Raw genomic sequence first — 20995 nt, 5'->3', positions numbered from 1 at the left:
GGATATAAAAAAAACAGAATTTTAATATGTATTTGGATAGAGATCTTATTCTATTCATAATAAGTGGGATTTACCTCAAAAAAATACTGAATGGAGTCATTCAAATTTTCCTCCAATCATCATTGACTAGTCAGAGATACTCAACGCTCAACATGTACATTTTGTATGCCGCATTGGCAGAATTTTTATTTTTTACAAGCAACTCAGGCCCTATTTTTTTTAAGATGTTTGTCTGGACTTGTTAGGGAAATGCGGCTCACAAAAGGAAAAAGAATCAATACTCCATGGCAGACTGAAAATGACTTTACTGTAACTTTATTGTGAGCGAACAACACCTGTAGCTTCCTCAGGTTTGCCCAGCACAATCATAGGGCATAAAGAGGTTAAATACGAATGGTCACATGACCAATTATCACAATAAACATTATTCCAAGTCACAGACTCAAATCAAAACTATAATATACAAACACAACATACAAATACAACTCATACACACATTATCATATGTACAAGAGAAACAAGGAAAGTCCCAGTTCATGTCAAATAAATATTGTGATCAAGGTCTTTCCCCCTTTGGGCTTACTGAATATAATAAGCTGAATGCAAAAGATATAGTGGAACTCAATACTGCAGCTGTCCCTCTGCAACCAAATGGAACCTGAGGAAGCTACAGGGGGAAACGAGTTGTTTACTCACAATAAAGTTACAGTAAAGTAATTTTCAGTATGCCACGGAAAAATGTATTTAATTTTCATTTATGTTCCTGCAACCGTGCGCACCTGCGAACATATGGCCTGTCCCCTGTAGGTCGTGTGGCTCATAATTGGTTGATGATTTTGACTTGTAATTACACAAATTCATTTTCTACGATTGGAGTTTCTGCAGTGTCAGCATGTTGTTAAATGAATGCTCATATGTCCCAGTAAAAACACGCTTGTAAGAATAAGTACAATTTAGTGGCTTGAATGTCATGGCAGCCTGTGACCCCCCCCCCCCCCCCCCCCCCACCTGACAGCCTGTCAGTCAGACCAACACGTCAATCAAGCGCTCAACAGAAGCGGCTTGCTTTAAGAGGCTGAGACTGAGTTCTCCCTCTGAAGGCAAAAGTCAGTCAGTCTGTGTTGTTGCTCTAATCTCTCAGAGGGTGGATTAGAGGCAAAACAAAGCACTGAAATAATTGGATTTATCAGGTTTTATCAAAGCAGAAAATCCATTTCAAGGCTCCAGAGGCAACACACAGCGAGGCGGCTTCGAGCTTTCTGGATGCAGTGATGCTGTTTGTAGTAGTGTGTAGCTCTCGCTTTCAGCTAGGACTACATTACCCCTCCACCCTCAACACACACACACACACACACACACGCGCGCGCACACACAAATACACACAGAGTGCTCTTGGGGCCAGAGCACAGTGATAGATGGAGTCGGTAGAATGGCGCAGTGCGCGTTGAAGTCCCGGCGGTACACGGCTTTATTCCTGTTTCAGCGCTCTCTTCACTCGCTTGCCCGCTTGTTCTTTGTCTCTCTCTCTCTCTCTCTCTCTCTCTCTCTCTCTCTCTCTCTCTCTCTCTCTCTCAAACACACACACACACACACACACACACACACACACACACACACACACACACACACACATTCTTCTATCATTCTTTATCACTCAGTTTGTGCCCAGACAAACTTTACACACTTTTTGTCAGTCTGTAAATCACACTTTAACCCTAGATCCATTATTCTCTAACAACACACACTGGCTCACATATACTAAGATTGACCGGAGCAACAAATGTAAATGTGCTGGATTTAAAGTAGCTTTTGAATAAATACAATGAAATACTGATAAGAAAAAGAGGATGAATATATAAAAGAAAAGATATGGAATAAAAGGGGATTTCCTTCCACTTTAGAGGGGGATTATACGTTTCAACCTGAGCCTATTTTTATGGCATTCTTTCATGATCGTTTACCTCAGATCCAAAATAATAATGTGTAAACCACAGAAAAGCACAGAAACTAAACAGTTTAACCTGATTTTGTGCAATGTACGCTCCAGAGACGGACCGCAGAGCATGCTGTGGAAACACAATCATTGACCAGAGGGGGTCATCAATATGATCCCTCAGCCCTGCAGTGTTCCCTCATTTCTATGAAATCCCCCCCCCCCCCCCCCCCCCACCCTCCATACTAAAGCGGAGTTGGTGGGATATACACTTTATGTGAATTTGTAAGCTATCAGCACAGAGCTCTCAGACTCTTTATCCCTCACACACTGAATCTCATTCACTTTATTTCCCTTTATCGCCCCTTTCTCCCTCACTCTCGCTCTCTCTCTCTCTCTCTCTCTCTCACTCACACACACACACACTCACACACACGCTCACACACAGTTATCTCACCGCTCATTCATCCCTGCTCTCGCCCTCCATATGAAACTCTATGAACAGGCTTTACACTGTGTTATTTAAAGTATTGTTGCCGGCTTTATCCCTCTCACTCTCGTTTTATTTATTTCACTTTATGAATATCTCTCGCTCGTTCTCTCCTCTCCAGTTAAAGTGTGGCTGTTATAGTATTTAACCGTAAAAGAAGGGCATTAAGGTTTCTTTTGGATGTTATTTTTTGAAACAGTCTGACATGGATGTCAAAAGAATATGATTATCAATGTGTGATTCTTTTTCCCCAGAGAAATCAAGCCCTCTGTATTGATGCAAAACTATTGTGTTTGTTAGTTCAAACTAAAATAAACCATCAAAATAAACCATAGAACAGTCCTTTAAGATGGATCCTTTTTGCTGTTACTGACACCTGATGAAACTGGTTTAGTTTGGTGGACTTTTAAGAGATAACCTCTTCCAAAGATGATTTAAACCATGTCATATCCGCGTCATGAATATTTTTTTTTGTCTCAACTCCACCTACTTTACTGTGAACAATGATTATAGTTATTTATCAGCTTTATTGGTCAATTTATAACAAAATATCAAATAGACAAAGATAGAGAAAAAGATAGAATAAGACAAAGCAAAGGAAATGTATTGATGTATATACAGCACATTTCAGCAACAAGGCAAGTCAAAGTTCTTAACACTAATCATCAAAGCACCATGACAAAGAGATAAAGATGTTTCTCTATTCATCACTTCATGTTCATGAAGTTCTAGAAGTTTGAGATTCTTACCTAAAACTCTTCACACATTTCACGATTTAGGTTTAATTGCACCACTGCTCGTGGAACGATCAAACCTGTCATTTTATCCAAAGAACGTCTCGAGAACCGGAGAGACGTTTGCTGTCGTAAATTGATTTGACCTCCCACTATGCTGCAGCTGCTGCTGCTGCTGCTGCTGCTGCTGGTTGCTGTGGTGTGGCTTATTTTAAGGCCACACAGTAAAAAAACAGCATCTTGTACTCTCTCTCTGTCTATCCATGCAAAGCTGTCTGAGCTGAGCAGATGTGCCGCCATAACGCCTGGGCCCCCCGTAACCTCCTGCCTCCGCTTCCTACCTGAGCAGCAGCCGCAGCATCCAGGGAGACAGCAGGATGTGATGACAGGCGTGGAATTAGAATATGGCTGCTGCTGTTTCTGTAGTTTTCTGTTGTTGTTGTTGATGTCGGGGGAAGGTGTAGAAGAGAGGAAGAAGAGGAAGATTGCAGCCTTTCATGCGTGGTTTACTGCCTGAGTTTAATACGAGTTGAAATGAGTGCGATATTGTGTAAGTACAGCATTTCCTCTGCTAATGGTTCCATGGCAGCGTGGCGGTGGAGGATGGTAATTTCATGGTAGCATTTAACACTCCAATGGCCTTATGTCAGGATATTAAACCATGAGTATGAACCTATACACATGGTTGGAGTCCCACTTTTTACTGCACAAATACTGGTCTCCTGCAGCATGCTTCCTCTAAAGCCTGCTTCCAAATCCATCTCCACGTCAACAACACTTTATTTTATAAACCTTAAAGTAGTCATCTTTTAACTCCATTTCTAAATCATACCTTGAAACCATAAAATTGCATCCTCAAATGACTTTCGCCTCATTTGAATCCTGGAATGGGGCACCATCCAACCCCCCCCCCCACCACCACCCTGCCCCCCTCTCACTTAATGTGCATCCATCTGCAGCCTCTGACCTATGAAGCTGAGGTTTTATGGTCCAGAAGATATCCACTCAGCTGAGAAGAGTTTCCAGTGAAACAATCTATTGTTCCATAAACTGCTTTCAAGGGATATCAGAACATAAAAACAGCAGTGTGTAAAACAGCGAAAAACTAGAGGTTAGCAAGGCATGTAGGGCCAGGATTAAGGGATCGGAGGGTATGGTCTAGTTTTGAGTTTAGAGTACAATGTTGTGATCTGGATGTAGAAAAAAGACCTCCTCAGGACTGTCAAATCTGCGACCAATGAGACGATGACTGTAGCCTTTACATATGGGTATCATCTAGACCAACTGAGGTACACTAGCACCCTAAATATAGCCCAGATTAAAAAAAGAACAATACTATGACTAACTCTCTAAGTTAAGATAAAGTGACGGGAGATGATTGCATATGCCAAATGACAAAGAATTGGTTGATGAAGAGCACAAATTATAACTCGTATCCAATAAAAGCCAAAGCCTGTGATTTAACCAAAGATTAGTTTACAACAGTAAATATCATTATCATCACAATTCAAAATCATGTTGCAATCTTTGATCCAAAAAGGCCATAAATCTGATGTTCAATGTTTCCTGTCCAATGAAATATAAACATGCAGTCTTGCTTGCTCTAAAGCACTTTCCACCAGAATGAAATGAAGAAGGAGATATGCTAATGCAGGATAGATGTATTCGAAAGGAGATAGATGAGGAATCACTTAGACTTAGTTCTGATCGTGGAGACATGTAACTTATTCTTACAGAAGAAATGAAGACCAGGTGCTGAAAATATAGATCACACTACCACAAGTAGCTTTGAAGAACCCAAGACTTGTGTGTCCATTGGATTCATAATTATCTGGGTCTTTAGCGACTCCATCAAGGCCGTTTTTTTCTATCAACTCTCGACCTTTACGAGCTGGTGTTGAGCTGCAGGCGGGTTTATGACTGATGATCCTGGCATGGGCTCGTTCCCTCTCTCCACCGACAGACCCTCCTCATCTCTGCGCCATTTTAGCTTATTTATCATATTCTCGAGCAGACGAAGAGGCGAGTCACTCATGAAAGGTCAAGCTCATTCGTTTCATGAGAGATATTCAGTCTTATAAACAGTGATAAATGATGAAAGGGTCTCTCTAAGCCTGATTGCCATGTGACTGTATTTCACACACACACACACACACACACACACACACACATGAAGCATTAGTGTGGCTGATTGGTCTTTTAAATGCCACCCGCTGGAGCTGCTGGCATGGCCGTTCCCCGTCCATGCAATGTATTTCTGCTACGCCATGCAGCTTAATGACGACTCCAGCCTGGCCGAAGTGGCCGGGCTTCATATTCTGAGAATAATTGACAATTAGGTGGATGGAGGGCCGAGCTAAATGCCAACCCGCCATGGAAGGTAACTCTGTTTCTTTTTGTGGAACAGGGAATGGAGTGTGGACGATGGAGGCTATAAGCTCTGACGGAGCAACAGTTAATATTTTCTGCCTGGATCGATTTTTAATTCCATCTCTAACCTTAATACAAATCTAATTCTAACCTTCAAAACAACAACCATGAAGGCATGGAGCAGGATGGGACAGCATGTGCTTTTTCGACACAAAAATTGGAACTTGTAGAACCTCTGAATTCGTTTTGGCATAACATTGATAAGTGACTCCTTGATTTATACTTGCAGCTTCAATCCCAAGTTATTTATTTGAATAACTTTGCATAAAAGCTATGAAAAAGTTCCCCCTATTAAAATATTTAAAAAAGAAAATATTTTATCACACTTTGTTGGGATGGTCAAGAGTGTTGGCATGAGTTGAAGAATTCATGTAGGGAACAGAAATATTAACATTGTAGCAAATCTCCAAACTTGCAAAAGTATTCCCACTCTCTAAACTTGAATTGTTCCTTAAAAAGCCAAATGTTGGAGAAGAACACACGCACTGAGACCTGTAGGAGATGTATTGATCCTTCAGTTGAACGGTGGAGGATGAACGTCTCAAAGCAGCATTGTGGAGGTTCATTTCCTCACTGCAGTCTGGATTTAACCTCCAGTCAACTCAGATCCCAGCTGGATGAAACCGTTAAATCCAAATCTGACTGAGCCTCTGAGTCTTTGATCCAGATCAGTAGAGCAAAGATCTGCAGATTTCTCTGAGTCAGAAGTCAAACATCTGACTACACACATTTGTACAGGTGGAACTGCAATGTTTTTGCACAGGCTTTTCATTTTTTATGAGGGTTTTTTTTTCCACTTTTTTTTCTCAGTTTTACACCCCACAGTTAGATTTTTCAGCAACTGAGATAAACAGTGTTTGCGGAATTCATTTTTTTTATTTTCATATATTTACAAAAGTGGCCAGGACTAGAAGAGAGCAGGTATTTTCCGAATGAAGAGTGTTGCAAATTCAATTTTGTTCAAGTGTGCAATGTTTTTTGCACACTTGGACGTTATCTGTTTCAAGTATCTGTTCCCCTAGATTCATGTGTGGCATCTCCATTAATTCATCATCTACACTGTTCAAGAACTGCGCCCTAATGTCCTGCTCCAGTGACTATCACACCTGAAACAAACCAAACTGACATGAACAAACTATCAGTGATTAATGCGGACTGTTGCCATATGTAACGCTGCCCGAGAGCACATATATCAGGGCTAGATGTTGCATTTAAACGCATGCTCAAAGACAACAGCCAATGGCAAACTATCATGTTCTTGTATTGAATATAATACATGTCTGTACCAGCAGGCAGAGGTAGTATTTAGCTGTAAATAAAAAATATTTTGAAGTGCAGATCTGTTTTTATGATAACCATGTCATTGTGAAAATAATCTGTATTGGAATCATCTACTGACCTCTGTGTGTGCCCTCTTGACCGGTCCTCAGCTTGCTCTCCGTTACACTTTTCTTGCATTCACTCGCTTAGCTGAAAAGCCTGTGAGGGTGATTTCTTTCCCTGACACTCTCTGTCACAATTCCACATGCTTAATCAGCGAAAACCTCACTGACAAGGGCCGACAAGTGCCAATGGTGCTGGACAAACTGCAAATACAAGGGTCACAGATGCTCACGCACAGCCTGACATTATTGGTGTGTCAAGGAAAACTATCAGGAAACAGATACATTTTGTTTCCCATTTTAAATCCCCCAATCTCTCATTGGGATATTTACAGAGTCTGGCAGGAATATATATATACTTATTTTTCGGATACAGCACCCACTTAGGGATGTGCAAGTATTTTTTTATTTTTCAGGCTATACATACTGTACATGTACAATTTTTAAAAGTCAGAGTCAATATTTTGTAGATATTAATTAAAATGTATAATCTGCAATACATAGATTTACAACATTCTACATCTAAAGTTACTCTAGCTAGAGTCCATTGCTATTGTTAGAGTCAAGCACTCCGGGCCTTAACAACCTCTTTTTGCTCTGACGTCATCATGTTAAGACTTTTTGCTAAAGAAATCAATCTTCCTTGTGATTTTCAGGCCGTTTAACCAACACATAAACCCAAAAGTATGATCTCTGCATCTGGGACTTGTGAATGTACACATCCTGCCTACAGGCCTTGTCTTTGAAAAACACTCTGCAGCCGTCTATCTTCCTGTAGCAGTTCATCTACCCCTCTGACTGTCTTCCCCTTGTATCTCTTCATCTCCCTGTGTAAGACTAAAGAGGGAGCAGCAGCTCAATGACCTTCATCGGCCTTCCAGCTTTGTGACGGGCCAACTCCCCAGCCGCCCATCTGCCTGTCCATTCCCCCTCCATTTCTGAAAACGTGTTTTTTCTGCGTGGTTACAGAGGCTGAGGAGGATCTGATGCAGCACACACAAATCTCTGATAAGGCTTACTGCCGTGACTTACCTTGATCTGTAAAATATCTTTCATTCACATAAAGCAGGAAATGACATATAGATGAAGAGCCATAACCACCTTCTCACCCAACCATAGAATCATGTCCATCACTCCATCTCTACATCTCTCCGTATCTGTCCATCTATCTCTCTGTATGGAGTGACAGCTTCTGAAGTCAGCAGTGAAGTGACCCTTTATGAGCCTTTTTCACCCCTCCCTGTCTCTCATCTTCCCTTTCTTTATTTGAAAGAGAACATTTCCCTGCGGTTACATTTTTACAACCCTCTGTTGGTGGTGTTTCTGGGATTTTATGCTTTATAACCTTTGCCGTTTTATTGTAATTTAATTTTTCCGCTGAATCAATTTCCCTCCAGCTTTGCCGCGCTTGCTTTGGATAGATTTTGGACCTCCAGAGAATGCAGCTGGGGTGGTTGTACGAAGGAAAAAAAAAATGTATTGATTGCCGTGATAGTATAATATGAGCTATAAGATGAGGTATGTAAGGAATCAATGAAGACAAAACTTTGTAATGTTTGAAAAAGGTTTTCTTTTTCGGTGTAGGCCTGATGTTCATTTCTCTCCACTGAATGGCTAAAGAAGCTTTGGAAGATTCTGTGGAGACATTGGAAACCCTTAGATTGTCTGTTGCTTTGCCCCAGTTTTGTGATTCGATAAAATACTTTTAATCCACTTTTAGAGGTGCAAAGAGTGGTCAATGTAAACAATGCATGAAATAACAGAACTTGTTGCATGAATGGTCCCATGGTTACATTTCTGATGGTGCAATCTTGGAACCAATTGGCAGTTATCTTGCAGCAAACCTCTGAGGACTATGACATTCCTGGGTTTCCAATCTAGCAAGGAGATATCCAGATAACTGAAAACAGATATCTAGGCTAGTACTTCCTTTTTCTGTGCAGTGGTAAAATCTGGTCATTGTTTACAGTCCAACTAGCAAATTAAGATTGGGTAAGGAGTTGCCATCTGTTTACGACCGTATTCTAACCTGGATGAATCTGTAGATATAAAACACTCAATGCTCAACTGATGATATCACGTTTCCTGGGATTGCATTATGGTGTATGTGTTTTGAATGTATCCACACATTGATTGGTCATTACAACTCACTTCAGATGGACTACATACCAAAGCTAGAGCGCTACCCAATGATCTTAATGATCTTAAATGACTTCTAAATCACCTGAATCACTTCTGTGTTTGTCCTGTGGAGACAAGGACGCCGTGAAATGTGTGAAACAGACCCTGGTTTGAGATCTAAGCTTTATACCACCAATGTCCATATTAAAATAGTGGTTTCACGGAATGGGAACATTTTTAAATACGTTTTTTGTGTGAGATAATCACATACATCATTACCATTTTTTCACCCATCCTTCCATAGCCGACAGAAAATATTGATGTGTAGATGTATCACTAGTTGTCTGACAACCTTTTGGTCTCTCCGTCTCTTCTCAGGACTACAGAGTGAACATCTTTCTGAGACAGCAGTGGAACGACCCTCGGTTGGCCTACAGCGAGTACCCCGACGACTCGCTGGACCTCGACCCCTCCATGTTGGACTCCATTTGGAAACCTGACTTGTTCTTTGCCAACGAGAAGGGGGCAAACTTCCACGAGGTCACCACCGACAACAAGCTGCTACGTATCTCTAAAAACGGCAACGTGCTCTACAGCATACGGTGAGTGTTGGCAACACGCAGACATGTCTTCATGTTGTCTTTAGTTTTCTGTCACATCAGTATGGTGGATGGCTTTAAATACGTTGATACCCATGAGGCTGTGCAACCATTGCTATAAACAAAGTAAGAGGTATGAATTGGAGCACTAGCAGGTTTCTGCAGTAGCTCACAGTTAGCCTTGTGGGCAACAAATTAATTCAAATGACCTTGGGGCAAAAGCTGACTTCGTCTTCTTATTGAAACAGTTATGGCTTAAAGGTTCACTTGGTACCAAAAGGAACCAGATAATTTTATACACAATCACCAGTCATTCAATGTTTCAATGTACCAAAACTGGATTAGCTATAGGCTAGATATTTATCCAGCAGACCAGTGATGGTTAATTATCTTTGTTGCTTAGGGCTAAATTGATGTTTTTGGGGGGGGGGGGGTTGCCAGTGGGCACAAAGGGGGTGTCAGAAACTTGGAGGGAAGAGGGGGAGAAGGGAAAAATCAACCAAAGCTATCATTTGTTCAATATATTTCATAGACGTCTGTTTAGATGTTAGTAATCACTGCATGAAAAAAAAAATCGATGTGTTTTTTTTCATTCCAATCTTGATATTTCTTCCGGTCACTCTGCACGCTGCTTAGTCATGTGATCAAACTATCACAGTGTGTGCGCACACACACACTATCAGAGCAGCTGATGGGCGTAATCAAACTGAATGAACAATCCGGGGAGAGGTTGAAACGATTACAGACACAAGCGCTCAATGAGTAAAATCGCAACCTTTTTGTGTATAAAGGGGAAGTAAGAAGGTAACACGTTTGGAGGTTATATTAAAACATTCAAATATAAAAGCACTTTAATGGAAGATAGAAAGTCACTCCTGCTCTCACTGGTTGTTTATTGCATTCCTTTAGACCTCCATCCTCTGCTCAAGATCGGTCTTATTGCGTCAAAGTTTGAAGTTTAATTTTCAACAAGGCTCTGTTTTTTTCTTTGTATGTCCAAGACACTCCATTCAAGGCTGTCAAGAGTTATAGCCGCCTTCCTCCGACAAACCTTTTAGCCTGCCGGTACCTCCTCCTCCTCTGCCTCCTCACTTTTATTGCCTCTGCTCAGGGGCGAATGAGAGCGCGCTGCAGCAGCCGTTGTAATCTACTCAGCCTGTTAGTATTCCTGCAGCGCGTCTGATCTGTTATCAGCCTGCAGTTTTCACCTTCATGTCCAGCAGGAGGAGGAGGAAGAGGAGTGAGATTGGCCCTTTTATAAATATCTTCGGAAAAACGGGATGAACCACGTGCTCCACACTCTGTGGCTTTCATTTTTTAACTTGACACCATCAGAACGAGCTCTCCGTTCATCAGCTCGATCTCAGACACGGCGTATCGACTCAGGATATTAAACCGTCCAGACGAGTAAGGGGGGGGGCGGTAAATGTTGTTTACTCTTTCTTTGCGTTGTATTGCTAGACAGTGTACCAGCGAAAGGAGAAGTCATGACAGATGGGTGCAAGTCCTCCAAGATGAAAGTGAACTTTCTGAGAATGGACGAACAGATTCATATGTTGTCCAATCTCCTGCTGCGCTTCAAAAGGAAATGCGGGGTGTTCGTCCCACTGATGCACGGTACCATTTGTGCTCAAGGGGCGCTTAATCAAAAGGAAAATGTATGATGCTTTGAATAATTCTACAAAATCAAAAACATCACAATTTATTTAAAAAGTGTTTTCTTTATATAAATTGATAAACAGGGAAGAAATATGGAAAATTGATAACTTAAGACAGCTATGATACCTCAGATTGACATCCGACACCAACCTCATAAGAAATCTGGCAGTCTCCTTCACTCAGATGCCTAAAATGACCTTTGTTTACATTCCTCTGACAAAGTCCAATACATCATATGATATATAATCCCTCTCTGTCAGGACAGAATTAGACGTAAGGCAATGTAGTCATATAGAGGACGTAGAAGCGGTCAAATCAATCAAAAGTGAAAACACTGTACATCCCCCATTTCCTACCATCACTCACTCTTGTTTCTAGCACTTCTTCACTTACCTTTATAGAGTAGTTGTTGTACGTAAGTGGAACTAACTTAAACACAGGAAAGGCACAAAATACAAATATATCATCAGTGTTGTGCCTGTTCATGCTTCGAGAGAGCTAACTCAAAGTTCAGTTTACACTTTAAATGAGTTTATTAGTTAAATAGTTCATGTTTATAGTTAACAATTGTACAAAACTACAGTTATGTTAGTCTGTTAATAATGAAGAATATTTTAATTCATGATGTAAGGTAAATGCTGATCTAAATTATTCTTGTTTCTTTAGTTGTCTTTTCTAACTTAACATGATTTTTTTAGGAGGGGGGGGTAAAACTGTTAAAATGACATTGTGTTATCAGATATCTTTATTCATGTCGAGGTTATCAAATTGGGCAGCTATACTGCATTAGTATTTAGTTATTTTTCTACGTGTACTGGAGGAGAAGCAGCGGCAGGACTTTAGGCTCAGCTTCATCCAAAGCTTTTGGAGTAGAAAGCCAGGCTCTAACTTTGTCAGCATTTGGCATTTAGGTGTCACGATGCAGCAGGGCAGAAAACCACAGAGCTGAAACCCTCTTCCTGAAAAAGTGGGACATCTGTGGAGGCTACATCATGTGTGTTATACGTTTATTCAGCATCCTGTCAGGGACTTCCAACAATGTGCAGACGCGGCACACTTTCTTTGGTACATCAGGCCGGCTGAATGTGTGTGTGTGTGTGTGTGTGTGTGTGTGTGTGTGTGTGTGTGTATATATATGTTGTAGTAGAGGGTGTCCTGTTAGAGCAGAGCAGAGCGACTGAGCGTGTGCAGAGACATCACCTTCTTGCACAACTCGACAACCTACTGACAGCTACTATAAGAGTCTGCAGGGAAAAAAAGCTGGGGCTGGAGTTCTGTTATTTTGAGGAGCTAGTGAGATTTACACCTATACGCCTGGTTGTTCAAAAGGTTTCATCCAGATCCATTTCTTTTATCACGTAATCCAGCTCACTTTTAAAAAGTAGGATCAACCTGATTCAGGTAAAGATTTTTAAGGACGATCAAATGCTGGAATGACCTTGCAGATCAAAGGAAATAAATCAGATCAACTCAGGTATTCATCCAGGAAGTTCAAATCCCAATACCAGAAATGCAAGGTTTATTTATTTTAACTGATTTGATTTACCTCACATATATCACATGACTTCAGATCTTTTTGTTAAAGTGAAATTAATGGATGAGACCTATATTGCCTCGAGGTGAATTTGTCTTGCACCATGAGAAAAAATAAAATAAAATAACTAGACATAACCATAGGACAGCCCATAATAAACATGAAACCAATATAGACTATGAAAAAAAAATCAGTAAAGCATCACGTGACTACATGTAAGGCATGTGAAGTAGTACGTTTAATAAAGTGCAGAAGGCCAAGTTCATACTGACTGATCAGAGCGAGACCAGCTCCATCACACCAAAGAGGGTATCCAACATATGTTTCTCTGTAAAGTTAGAAATGCTGGACTTTGGTATCAGTTATTTTGCTACCTAGTTCAACAACCATGTCCAGTTTGAGTCTAACTATTTCTAAACCTAATCCACAAGTTTTTTTATGGCACACCTTAATCAACCTGAGACTGTTTTTTTCCGTCAGGTTTAGCATGATAAAAAACGACTTGGTTGCGGTTATACGAAAGAAATCTAGGTTGAGGCTTCAATAATACGTCTAAGTTGACCTCTTCTCTCACAGGGGAATGAGTTTTCCAGCAGAAAACCCTGAAGGCTGCTGAACACAGAACTCATGTCACAAACATGTTATGTATTTGTGCTGACAAACCCAAAAAAGAGCTTTCACAGGACAGCCACACAATACTGCCTCAACACTGTCCTTCACATTAAAATACAGTGGTTTGTGCTGACATACAGAAAAAGAAATACAGAAATATCAGGTTGTGTATATTAGTGTGTTGAAGATTGAAGATTAAGAATATTTCTTAAAAATGATGTTTTCAGGTAATTATTAACCCTGATAAAAACAAAGAATATCATCTTAACTAAAGGAGATATTCAGAATCTTTGAATTACCACAAATAGTTTTCATCAGTGGTCAGAGGTGTTTCATCTTTGAATTTCATTTTCTCATGAGCACATAAAGCACTCCTCGTCCAGTTTGGAAATTTTTTCATGTTTGGTATTTTATACCTGAATTGAATATTGATAATGCATTCTTATTATCTCAGTTCTAGAGTCTGATTAACATGTTTTCATCTGAAAGCCCCAAAGTTCTGATACTTGCAGGGATCTTTGTGATCCTTACATCAGTTGACAGTTTATAGCCTTCTGGACTTTTAGTACATGGAAAAGGATAAAGAGCTTTATAAAGAAATGTAATTAATTGGTAATAGATTTGATTAAATGTAAAAAAGAGAGATGATTACATTGTACCTTATTTCAAATAAGCAGCTCCAAAAAATAATCTTAATCTAGTTGTCTAACAGCAAACACTGCACTGATGGCTAATATAGAGTGGAGCATTAACAATATATGAGACTGTTCTATTTATTTTTCTTCAAATGGTTGAGATCTCATTTTAAAAGTGTTTAATTTCAGTTATGCATCGTATCATCTATGAGATTTTTCCATTCATCTCCGGGAAATGTCGACTCGTTCCCTCCATGTGACGGCAGTAATTAATCCTGCTGACAGAGACGCACAAACCCTTAATGTGTCACCACGACGCTGCATCGGCTGTCCCCAACATTTTAAATATTCGCGAGTAATTTCACAGATCATCCTTGCATAGAACAAGATTAATTCCCATGTTGCTTCACGCCTGCTTAGCAACAGGTTTTTCAGTCCTGTTAGTCCTCCAGCAGAGAAGAAGAATTGCTGAGTCCTGCAGAGAAACCCTAATCTCCATTCCTGTTACTATTTATTCAGTTACCCAGGTTATGATGGGGGTGGCAGTAATTCAGTCTGTAGGGACCGGAGGGTGGCCGGTCCAAGTCCTGGGGTGGACCGAGGTCCAGCATGGAAGTTGGTATGGTAGCTGGAGAGGTGCCAGGGCGCTCACTGCGTAGCAGTGTGTAGCAGCCCTACTCTGACATTGAGATCAAAAATCTGTGTATATACTATAAATGCTCCTAATAATGGCTCAATTTACTTTTAATAAAATGCCTCAAAATGAATGTATTGATTTTTACGACACCTTGATCTAAGATGTCCATGTTCGGTGTGATGGCATGCCGCTGGCTGGATGAGAAACATTGATAAAGCTCTGAGTAATCCTGTTAGTACTGAATAATAATGTGTGTGTGTGTGTGTGTGTGTGTGTGTGTGTGTGTGTGTGTGTGTGTGTGTGTGTGTGTGTGTGTGTGTGTGTGTGTGTGTGTGTGTGTTCCTGTCTGTGTGTGTTTGCAGAATAACACTGATCCTGGCCTGTCCCATGGATCTGAAGAACTTCCCCATGGATGTCCAGACCTGCATCATGCAGCTGGAGAGCTGTGAGTAATTACACACACACACACACACACACACACACACACACACACACACAGAGTGAGGGGTACGTGGGGAGCATCAGTGCATCAGTCACAAAGCAGCTGGCAGGGGGAGAGGTATGATATAGATTTCTCTGTGGCCTTTTCATTCATTGAGCAGACGTGAGAGGAATCAAACCCACGCAGCTGAAGTTCACACAGTTTCTGTTTCTTGAACAAAGGGTCAGTGATCATAAAAGAAAGAAGGAACAATACAAACCCCAGCGGTACCACTCTGATATCTGGTGTCAGCTCTGATTTTTAAAGTATTAGGAGGAAGCGACAGAAAGTGAGAAACTTCATAATGTCACTGCCTCACTTGGGGACAATCACATCTTTTAGTGCGGAATTAGTATTGACACTGTTTCATGTGGCAGTCTTAAATGTGTCAAGTTTTACTTTATTTTTTACCTTCTTCTACAGCTGGGTTTTAATTTCAGTTCTGATTTTGGCTCCCCATGATCATAAAAACAAGATGATCGAGATTAAACTTTTGCGCAGGTCCGCCTTTTTTATTCTCACTAGCGAAGGAGTTTTGTCTACCGGGAAAACTCAGGGGGGCTCATTGCATTTAATAATAATAATAATAATAATGATAAATTAGATTTATATAGCGCTTTTCTAAATACTCAAAGACGCTTTGACAGGAAACAACAACAAAAAACTAAGAGAACAATACAAAATAAAACAAAACAAAAATTTAAAGAGACACACACACCAAAATGGAGCGTTCTGAGAGAGCTGCTTTATACGGGGTCACAAACCTCCTCTGGTGCTCGATTCATGTTATATTTTGACCAAAGCACAGCACAGATGTTTAATTTAGACCACAGGGGACTGTTTGAAAAGGTGGGAAAAGGGGTATAATATGTCCTCTTTAAAAATCACAATTCAGAAAGTAATTTCTCTCTTTGTTCCAACCTTCATTACTTTCTTCATTAAGCTGCAAATTATGTTTTTCCCCTCAAGTAGTTGGTTCTTTTTATGCATCTTAAAAAATGTTAAATATTTTCAATCAGAGTTTCATTGAGGAGAAAAGTAACCAGACAATATAAACATTTCAGACGCAGGAATGAAAAGATTTTTGATTTATCTTGAAATAAATCAAAAAAGTGTAAATTCTACTTGCTGCATATGTCATTCAAGGGTGAACTACTTGTGATCACGTCTTTTCGTCTGATTTGCACCCTTGAATACATGTTATTTCTGCAAATTTACCATGTTCACCGGACTAGTTCAAGAGCTGTGTACGCTGCAGTACGATCATCACACTATGCAGTGACACGCAGATAAAACAAGTTTTCAGTATGTGTTGAAATGCTCCTTTGACCCTTAAAAACCCTGCAGGGGGTTCGACCTCCTGCTGTGTAACTCTGCCCCCCTGCACAGACAGAGAAATCATTTTCCTGCTCAGGTGAAGAAAAATAAAAAGGAACGACCCACACAGAGCTGGAATCAGTCTAACCTCCTGCTCCCTCCCTCTCTCTCTCTCTCTGTCTGCAGTCGGCTACACCATGAACGACCTCATATTCGAGTGGGATGAGAAAGGAGCCGTGCAGGTGGCCGACGGCCTGACGCTGCCTCAGTTCATACTGAAGGAGGAGAAGGACCTGCGCTACTGCACCAAGCACTACAATACAGGTGAGGGAGACGAAGAGGAGGTGTGGATTCTCACGTCCTCAGACTTTTTCCTTACTGTCTCTCTGATTTATTTTGTGATGCACAACAAAATAATGAAAATCTTATCAAGTAAACTTAGTGTTATGGAGCTTCAAGAGTCATATTCTCAAAACACAAGGTGAAAAATGGAGCACTTAAACTAGGCAAAGTTGGCCTGTACACAGCTTAAGCATTATTTCCCCCCCATCCCCATTCCCCCGCTGGCCTGCACTCACACTGCTCCAGGACTTACTGGGCCTGAGCACGGTTACCTCTTGTACATAACGTCGTAATACTACACATGAAGGGCTTTATGTAGGTATGAAGCATGTTTAGTTTACAAGGCAGGCAAAAGAGGTTAGTAGTGTAAATAAAATAAAGTAGAAATGATATTCTAAAGCCTCATGAGCTGTGCTTATTCATAATGTAACTAAATTCAGACGGATGAATCAGATGTTCTTTGAAATGTAGAGGCAGGATTGTATTCTGTATATCCAACATTTTACTCAAATACTGCATGAGTCAGAATTTCAATTTTAATTAAAGTCGAATGGGAAGGTGGTGACAACGAAAAAAAGGGGGGACAGAGTAGTAGAAAAGACTGAGAAAATACAAAAGCAAAAAATGTAATAAACGTCAATAGGCGAGAAATTATCATAGCAGCAAGAAATATGAGGCTGAGAAAAAAATTATTTGGAGGATGCATCGTGTGGCAATCAAATCGCTAGAAAGGAAAAAGAAAAGCATGCAGATGAAAAAAAGAAAAACAAGTGAGAGCTGCAGAAATCATAAAAAGAAAGGAGCAGGGAGAGTCTGACAGAGCACAGAGGAGGACGAGCCACGCTCTGTTTCTCCCTCAGGGTCGTCCAAGTGAGGCTAAAAACCATCTGTCCAGTTCACCTCAGCGCTCCCCTTTTCTTACACTCCAGAGAAAACACAAATTATAAATGCACATACATGTAAGGCTGACAATCTGAGTGTCTGAAACAGACAGAAAAAAAGACAAATGGAGCTGTAGAGGTTTAGTTTTTGAACACTGTGACAGAATTCAAATGAATTCATTTGATCTAATTTGGGGTGTAAAGTTGAGGGGCACAGAGATAGTCAGGACAAATAAAATGTAACCACGATGTGAACTTTGATGGTACATTTCATCAGCTCCATGCTCATTCTGAGGTCACTGATGCAACTAAGTAGTTGCATCAGGGAAGGAATTTAAATATTTATGAAGCTTTATGACCTAAAATGAAGGGACTTGTTTGTCATTTAAAAAAAAAAAACATTCCAGCCATTAAGGCCTTCAAATAATGGGATTAAATGCTGACATGCTTTTATGTCAAATGTACATATCACATTGTTAGTGTAATCTGGTTTTATTCAGGAATGTTCTTATTTAGTCTCCAAATATATGAGCATTTTTGATCTAAGAGATATGAATTTTGCCCTTAAAAGGTGCAACCTAGTCCAAAAGAGGGGGCGTGTCCCTGTGGGAAAGTGACGTCAATACCCTCGATGTGCATTCATAAGATTGTAGCACCCTGACCCAATGTTGTTAGCAACAGGTGAATAGACCTGCATATTGTCTTCTCCAAACAGGAAACACTTCCAGTTACAGAAGGAAGATTAATGTATAGTACAACTAAAAACAGGAATATCCGTTTATTATTCAGTTATTTAAAAAGGACTCTTGACCTGGATTGACTTTCTTTAGTAAATCAATAAACCTCAACAGCAAGAGCAAAACAAACTTTCAAGGAAAAGAGAAACAGACAGAAATGAGAAATAAAATCCATCCTCAGAGCATCAAAGCACTGGTCAAAGCTAGCTTGTGTGTGTGTGTGTGTGTGTGTGTGTGTGTGTGTGTGTGTGTGTGTGTGTGTGTGTGTGTGTGTGTGTGTGTGTGTGTGTGTGTGTGTGTGTGTGTGTGTGTGTGTGTGTGTGTGTGTGTGTGTGTGTGTGTGTGTGTGTGTGTGTGTGTGTGTGTGTGTGTGTGTGCAGAGGGCTGATTAGTTCAGATCCAGAGCCATCACTCACACAGAGGCTGACGTCTGCTGTCGCCGCTGAGGAGATGAACGATCCACCTCCAGACGAAAAGCCTTGACACGACTCAGCACCAACACTCACACACACACACACACACACACACACACACACACACACACACACACACACACACACACAAATCTATAACCTGCTGCACATACTCATGCATACACAGTGAGATGCACGCACAGCAGAGACAATGAAGTGATAATCCACAGCTTTGCTTTGTAAATACATGGAAGTCTGTTTTCTGTCCATCACTGAATCCTGCAGAGTCACTGTCACATCACGTATGACTCCTTATATGGTATTTCCTGTTTCAACTATTGCAAGCAACCTGCTACAACAGTTGTGCATTGAGCGACTGTATAACTCTGATTATTATTACAACTTACTTCAAAATGCAGACATGTTGGTGAAAAACAGATTTGAGTTGAAGTATAAAAAATCAAGATGAAGATAAACTTTATTGTCCAAGAGTGAAATATGTCTTGGACGACACAGTGCTCAGATAGATTAAAAACACATGTCATGCTTAATTAAACACAAAAACAAGTGAATAGCTGAAATAAATTGGATGAAGATGCATCAGGTTGAAGGTGCTTTTATCAATGACTTTGACCTGTTGACCTGTTTGTAATTGTTACGTGTTGACTGTCTGTAACTTCAGTCAACAGACATCAGAACAATAGAAACTGGACAGAGACAGGGTGCATTCACACTGCACAGACAGTTGTGTGTGTGGGGTGTTAAGAAGGGCTCGGTTTGCTGTTTGGTAGGAAGCAGACACTGGGTTTATTTCTGCTGGCTCCGAGTGTTCATGCTGAACCACACAGTCAATGTGCCGTAAAACCAAAACCACGAGCTAAGAGCGTCTTAAACCCTCCAGAGATCTTCTACACATTTTCATGAATTTCCTCAGTAGAAAGCATGAATTCTTTCAGGACAATTTACTCCCAGCCCCCATCTTCTTGCCCCTTTCTCATTTCATCTCCGGCCTGTAGCTCTGCTGCCGCCGTCCTGCTGCTCTGTGAGTGTGTGCAGGGACATTTGCGGTGTATGTGTGTGTGTGTGTGTGTCTGTGTGCGTGTGTGTGTGTGTGTGTGTGTGTGTGTTTGAGCGTGCGCATGCCTCGCTGCTTCCCAATCAAGCATTAAGAGGGAATTAAGGTGTCGTTTCTGCTCAGATTTATTAGCTGCAGTCTATTGTGACTGCAAGAGAGAGGGAGCATTTCTCTCTCTCTCTCTCTCTCTCTCTCTCTCTCTCTCTCTCTCTCTCTCTCGCTCGCTCGCTCCCTGTCTCTCTCTGTCTCCCACTCAATGTTGTCTTTTTATTGCCTCCCATCCCTCCATCCAAAACACACACGTACATACAGACACACAAAGGAAAAAAGCCTGTTTGAAATACTAATTACGAGTTTTTGCTGCATTGCAGGGTGCTCTTTTGTTTTCTGGATGGAGATATGTTTCAAGTGTGTAATAGGTAGATCTGTTCCCAATATAAACATCATGCTGTAACAAATGATGAAAGTAGCAATTGAGTCCATAAACCCATGACAAAAAAAAGTTTAAATCCACTGATACGTTTTGTTAATGACTTATACTCAGGGCCTGATTCATACAAGGATTGTCTGGCTTTGGGCGCGCTAAACCTGAGTAAAAAAAAAAAGACATCGTCTAATTCACAAAACACACAAAACTTTGAATGCACCGCTAACTGTAGCGCAGAGAAAAAACACAGCGTCTCTGTGCATCGATGCAGGTTGCACGTATTTAAATAAGCAATTGCACATTGATTTGGGGGAAAAATGTCATCATTTCAAACAAGCGTGAATTCCCAAACACTGGCACTAACAGCCACGCGCAGTTAGAGTGAAGCAAAATCCGTCTGTTGTGACGAGGTGGTAAATGCGCTGCAGTACAGCCCACTTCATGACTGAAGTCTGTGTACATAGGGCACGTGACATGACATAAACGCTAGGCCAACCGGCGCCCCATACTCGATCACTTTTACGGAAATGGCAAAATAATCCCGTACAAGTATTAT

General features: G+C 40.8%; 1 protein-coding gene across 1 annotated transcript in view; it reads left to right on the top strand.

The window, feature by feature from the left end:
- The window catches only part of glra1 (glycine receptor, alpha 1), a 125640-nt gene that overhangs the window by 69610 nt on the left and 35035 nt on the right, over window positions 1-20995 (top strand). Inside the window, exons 4-6 of the mRNA XM_061048579.1 lie at window positions 9469-9692; window positions 15129-15211; window positions 16751-16888. Of these exons, the coding sequence (XP_060904562.1) occupies window positions 9469-9692; window positions 15129-15211; window positions 16751-16888 (445 nt within the window). The remainder of the gene's footprint in view (window positions 1-9468; window positions 9693-15128; window positions 15212-16750; window positions 16889-20995) is intronic.

This window comes from Labrus mixtus, chromosome 10, assembly GCF_963584025.1.
Source record: "Labrus mixtus chromosome 10, fLabMix1.1, whole genome shotgun sequence".
Classification (NCBI taxonomy): domain Eukaryota; kingdom Metazoa; phylum Chordata; class Actinopteri; order Labriformes; family Labridae; genus Labrus; species Labrus mixtus.
The sequence above is the reverse complement of the archived record's forward strand: the minus strand, read 5'-3'. Positions and strand labels throughout refer to the sequence as shown.